Raw genomic sequence first — 6,000 nt, 5'->3', positions numbered from 1 at the left:
CATTATGTATTTTTCATTGGTTTTATTTGTGTCATTATTTCACTGAAGTAACAACTGTTTACTTCTTTACTTCAGTGATGATTCCGGTCACGTGTAAACTACATGCATGTGTTTTACAATGAAGTAGTGTTTTCAAAGCGTCCATCATTTATATCTGTGTTTATTCTGCTCTGCTGGTTGGAGTTTTTCAGATGTTCAAACTGGGCCTCATGCACAATATTTGAACAGCACTTTTTGAATGAACAGTCAGTAACGTTAGCGGAGCTGCGGCTAATCTAATCGCTATTTGAATCTGTTGACTGACAAAGAGGTAAATGTTAGCTGTGTTAGTTATATTTTTAAAATAATCTGTGTTATGTATTGTATGATAATAAGGTCAGCATCACACACAAGCTGAGCACTGATGGAGCTGCTCTTATTGGTCTGAATGCAGTTGACTTGAACTGAGTCACCTACCAGGTTTTGAAACGACCCTGTAGAAAAACTTAAGACTCAGGGCTTCATTCCTGTCTGTGTTGTTTTTCCATTTTTGTGTTCCTAACGTTTAGATATATATTGCACTTGAAAAAAAGATGATAGGGTTACAATTTATTTATATTTTAAAATAAAACAATCAGTTATTTTAATAATTACATCTTCTTGATCCATCAGTTTGGCAATATTGCTTTTTAAATGAATTATCTAGAATTCCAAGCACCACAGAAGAGCTCGTCCCCACAGTCATGTGTAAAGGCTGAGGCCATATTTTGAGGTTAAAAAACATGTTTCTGCAATTTTAACTGCAATAATCTATACATGACTATGAAATATATGATTTAAAAGACATAAAGAAAACAAAGGCCAAATAAATATTATACAATATATAATGAAAGTTGTGGTCCCCAGTCGTGTCACTGGTGTTACTGCATAACAAAAATCTCTTATTTTGAAATAAAAATCACACTGATGACATCACTTGACTTCCTTTTACCTATTTTCTGAGGGTCTATGAAGAAAAACACATGGTCAGTCCACTGTGTCTTTCAGTTATCAGAGATTTTCTCATTTAGCTCATGATTTCATATGAAGCTTTTAGTTGAAGTCACTGGTGTGACCGACTTTATTCTTAGGTAATTGTGAAAAAATAGAAGACAAATGGATTAAATTACATGTTGTAGTGGAGATTCCATGATTGACGACATGTGGTTTGATGCTCTGTAGCAGCCGTTTTGTAAAATGCATTTTTCATTAAAAATGTCTCTGGTGTTACCTTTCTTATGTGTAACACCAATGAGGGTTGGTAACACCAGTGACTCCTATGGATAGACGTTTCTGTAGAATGGCCCGATTACATGAATACATACAATATTCAAACTAGACACCCGGCATCCTTTCTTTGCTGCAGGTTTATTAAGACTTGGGCTCAATGTCTGAGCTGCTGAGCTGACGTTTGGTGTGTATATTAGTTGAACTGCAGATGAAATGCAGTTAGTGTGTTTGGTGATATAACTGGTGTGGAATTGTGTAGAACTGAGGTGTAAACACTCTTATATAGACTGTGGTCGGGGTAGGAGTGTCAGAGCACACATTATGTTGCAGTGCATGCTGGGGACTGTAGTAAAGCACTGACTTTGTGCAACCAGCTAAATTTTAGTAGCTCGTAAACCTGAGCAGAGTTGGCAGCTTACGTTCAAATCTACGTTCTTATGTCTTTTTAGTGCAAAACTCTTTAATTCTGTAGTGTTTTTTAAAAAAGCAGAAAGTGAGACACCAAACTGCCAATCAGAGCTTTTATATCAGAAAGGCTATTTTGCAGAACGTTATAGAGGACAATACAATAGTAGCCCACTTATTGGCCCGTATTCAGACAGTGATACAGTAGATACATTCAGTATATATGAATATGAATTAAAGTATACATTAATACATTTGCAGGTTTATTAAAGAATATATGATGTGTTTTAACCAATATGTAGACTAATAAACTAACAATTTGAGAATCCTCTGTAGCAGTGATTCCCACCCCAGGTCCTTGAGGACCCCCTGCCCTGCACACTTTACTGTTTTCCTGCCAAAAAACATCCACTTCAAGTCAGCAAGGCCTGGTTAATGAGCGGATTTGTTGGATCAGGTGTGTTGGGAGCAGGAAGGACACTAAAATGTGAGGGGCTAGTAGATCCTCCAGGACCAGGACTGGAGCCACTGCTTTATGGATTGTCCACTTTAAACTGTTAAACAGTCTGGCAAACGTCATTCCCTACAACATCACACTTAGGCTTAGGATCGTATTTAATTTTGGGGGGAAGTTAGTTTCAGCATTAAATTTAGGTTTTGATTTCAAAGAATCTGTTACAAGACAAGACAAGGTGAGCATCTACAGAAGATCTATGGTGGACTATTGACCAATAGAAGGACAAGTGCTCATATGGAGAGAATCTTTAGTAATAATCGAATTCCTCTTCATCTTCTTCCCATTGTGTCGGCTCTCCTCAGTCATGGTTTCCTCCTCTGCGTGTCAGCCTGGCCTTCAGTAACTCAATGAACTCTTTATAACACACAAGTTCACACACAGTAAGCACATTCTGACTAATAATTCAGGATAATTAAGTCTTTTCTGTGATAAACCTGCTAAAACATGAACAAATTAGACAAAGCATTTTTTCAATTTTGATGCCAGTTGGTTCTTTTGGCTGCTTTAAAGCAACAGATTCAGCCAAGTTGAGACATGTTTGGGGTCTGTAATGAGCTGCTTTAAGAGCTACGATATGAGGGATGTATATGTGCCAAAATAATAAATAAATAAATTAATTAAAAAATGCGTGGAATAAAAATTGAGCTTTTCTTAGGTTATTGAAGTGTGTAATAAAACTTTGGGCGGTGGGGATTAACCAATAGTGTGTAGGTTTGGCCTTCCTCATTAGCATACTGGAGTTTTTAAACACTGTGTCCACTCACTGTCCACTCATTAGACACTCCTACCTTGTCGGCCCACCTTGTAGATGTAAAGTCAGAGACGATAGCTCATCCTCTAGTCCTTCATCAGTGGTCACAGGACGCTGCCCACAGGACGCTGTTGGCTGGATATTTTTGGTTGGTGACTATTCTCAGTCCAGCAGTGACACTGAGGTGCTTAAAAACTCCAGAAGCACTGCTGTGTCTGATCCACTCAGACCAGCGCAACACACACTAACACACCACCACCATGTCAGTGTTACTGCAGTGCTGAGAATTATCCACCACCCAAATAGTACCTGCTCTGTGAGGGTCCATGGGGGTCCTGACCACTGAAGAACAGGGGAAAAGGGGGCTAACAAAGTACGCAGAGAAACAGATGGACTACAGTCTGTAACTGTAGAACTACAAAGTGCACCTATATATTAAGTGGAGCTGATAAAATGGACAATGAGTGGAGAAACAAGAAGGTGGTCAGAATGTTATGCCTGATCGGTGTATATATCTATAGAAATATAGAAACAGGTAAATATAATATGAATAAATAAATACATACGTAAACAAATGTAGAATAAATACATAAATAAATAATTTCTTTATAGCGTTGTTTTTTTCACTTTTGGGTTTGTTTATTTGTTTATTTTTTTATTTATTCGTTCTTTTTTTTTGGTACTTTTGTACTTTTGTCCTCAATGCAACAACGCCAACAAGGCCTTATGTAGACCAACTAGCATCATGCTAACTGCATGTGTAAGTGATCTCTAATAGACTCACTTATATGGTTTCTGACACTGTATGACACACTGTTATCTATAAACATGGACAAATTCAGGCATTAAGATGTTTATAGATAAGTGTGTCATACAGTCTACAAGAAACCACGTAAGCGTGTCCATCAGAGATTACTGCACCGTCACACTCACTGCAAACTCACCATTATCATCTGACAGTTGTTCTTCTGAATTTGTAATCCGGACGATGATGAAATCGGCATGATAGGCATATTTGAAGAACAACACCCAAAAAATACAAAAAGAAAACAGTTATTGCACAACGAATTGAGCATCCTGTCATGTTCTTACTAACTGTGTGTATAGGAGACGGTAAGAAGTTCACCTCTATCATTCCTGTTTCCACTAACTGTTCAAAATGTCTGTATAATGAAACCATTAGAATGTAAACAGAGTCATTTAGAGTGGTTTGGTGTGAAATGGTTCATTGTAGAGACTTTCTTTACAGAGACTATTTTGCCTCACAACACGTTCCTTTTCACTATGAACATGTTTATAAAAATGCATTTCAGGCCAAAACCTGCTCAAAACTATCATAAATCATACTAATCAGTGTCCCAGGAATCGGCCAATTTCTTGTAATGACTTTCTGTGAGGGAGCTTTCATTAAACTCTTCAGATGTCTGGTTCCCATCACCACCACTGTGAACAATTCTGACTCAATAAGTTTCTCATGCCACACTAAAGCACTCTGAACGGCCCTGTTTACATTCTGAAGACTTGATGACGCAGGATATTTTAGTCATCTGTGGAATTCACCTTTTAGGCTTATTAACCATTAAACACAATGAATTATACTGTAAATATATCAAATTAATGCATAAGTTATGAGAGTGAGGAACTGAAGTCTGGACGAGCCACTGTCTCTACAGAGCTGTAGACATTAAACAAATACTCTGCCCATACAGACCTTCACACACTCCTATATTGGCTCCGAAGTGTCCTCTGGTCACACACTTTAGCCCCAGGTCGCACTCCCCATCAGTACCGAACGGGCCTCCGCAACTCTCTTTCTTCTGTTTGGCACACTCGTAGCAGCAGCCACAGGGTCCCAACACTTTCCCACCAGGACACAGCAGCTCCTGGCATTCAAATTCAGAACAGGGTAAACATATAAGCGCCCAGCTGTTCTCCACCAGCAGCAGCAGCAGAACCTGAGAGATGAGCGTGAGTTTCAGGGAGGACATTGTGGAGGCTCAGTAAACTGAACGAGTAACTGTGCCAGGTTCCTTTTCTGCTTACTGTGACGTTCTGCTATGTGGCCACGCCTGAAACTCTGCCTCTTACTATGCCTGGATGTTTCCAAGGCTAGGCTTACTTGCAGAGGTGGGTAGTAACTCTTTCCATTCATTTCATCTAATTCCATCCATTCATATATATATATATATATATATATATATATATATATATATATATACACATTCTCAAATACATAGTTATTAACATTTGTGATAGATCTGTATTTATTTATTTACTTTTTTGCATGTGTACTTAAGTTTGTTTTGTTTTAGAGATGCACTGATAGGAATTGCAGACTGATGCTCAGATCCAATATTTTTCACACAAACATCTGTACAAATCTGAACATTGGTCATATCTGTCCAATGCCAATATTTGTTTGTCATGTGCTGATCTTTCATGCGGGGTCCCACAAGAGTCCATCCTTGGTCCTATTTTGTTTCCGTTTAAATGCTCCCCTTGGGAAATTCTAAGATATTGTTTTTTACGCCAACCATACACAGCTTTATCTCTCTGTAAAGAGGAATGATTTCAGCAGATTAGAAAGTCTTTCTGAATATATTCAAGTTATTAAGGATTGGATGGCCTGTGATTTCCTTAAAGTAAATAAGGGGAAATACAGACGTACTGGTTCTGGGTCCTCAAAATGTCGCTAGCAACTTAAAGAAGGAGCTTGGTTCACTGGCCACAAGGATGCTTCGTTATGCTAGAAATTTGGGCATCATTTTGGATTCAGAACTAAATTTCTCAGTGCATGTAACAAAGCTCGTACAGGCTTATTACTTTAAATTGAGGGATTTTTATCTATACATTTATGGCATTTGGTAGATGCTGTTATCCAGAGAGACTTACAACTTGATCATAACACAGGTAGTGTTAGGAGTCTTGCCCAAGGACTCTTATCGGTACAGTGTAGGGTGCTTACCCAGACGGGGGAATCGAACCCCTGTCTATAGCATAGAAGGCAGAGGTGTTACCCACTACACTACACACACCTTTTCATCTTTCTGCTGTGAAGCACTTTGTAGCCTGACTTAGA

The 6,000-nt window shown here is 38.5% G+C and overlaps 1 protein-coding gene across 1 annotated transcript; it reads right to left on the bottom strand.

Moving 5' to 3' along the window:
• Positions 1-1,755: 1,755 nt before the first annotated feature.
• Positions 1,756-4,937, bottom strand: LOC118815012 (cysteine-rich motor neuron 1 protein-like). The gene is made up of 3 exons (XM_036580941.1): positions 4,633-4,937; positions 3,866-3,889; positions 1,756-2,524 (listed from the first exon to the last, which is right to left on the bottom strand). The coding sequence occupies exons 1-3, from the start codon at positions 4,907-4,909 to the stop codon at positions 2,469-2,471; spliced, it is 357 nt and encodes a 118-aa protein (XP_036436834.1). The 5' UTR covers positions 4,910-4,937; the 3' UTR covers positions 1,756-2,468.
• Between the last annotated feature and the right edge of the window lie 1,063 nt (positions 4,938-6,000).

The sequence above is a fragment of the Colossoma macropomum genome, unplaced genomic scaffold (genome assembly GCF_904425465.1).
Source record: "Colossoma macropomum unplaced genomic scaffold, Colossoma_macropomum, whole genome shotgun sequence".
NCBI classification, from domain to species: Eukaryota; Metazoa; Chordata; class Actinopteri; order Characiformes; family Serrasalmidae; genus Colossoma; species Colossoma macropomum.
This window is presented reverse-complemented; position numbering and strand designations above follow the sequence as displayed.

Coding starts and splice junctions, on each gene's coding strand:
- LOC118815012 (XM_036580941.1), bottom strand. CDS start 4,909: ATGTCCTCCCTGAAACTCACGCTCATCTCTCAGGTTCTGCTGCTGCTG. Junction 3,890..4,632: donor CAATATAGGAGTGTGTGAAG/GTCTGTATGGGC, acceptor TTACAAATTCAG/AAGAACAACTGTCAGATGAT. Junction 2,525..3,865: donor ACAACTGTCAGATGATAATG/GTGAGTTTGCAG, acceptor TGTGTTATAAAG/AGTTCATTGAGTTACTGAAG.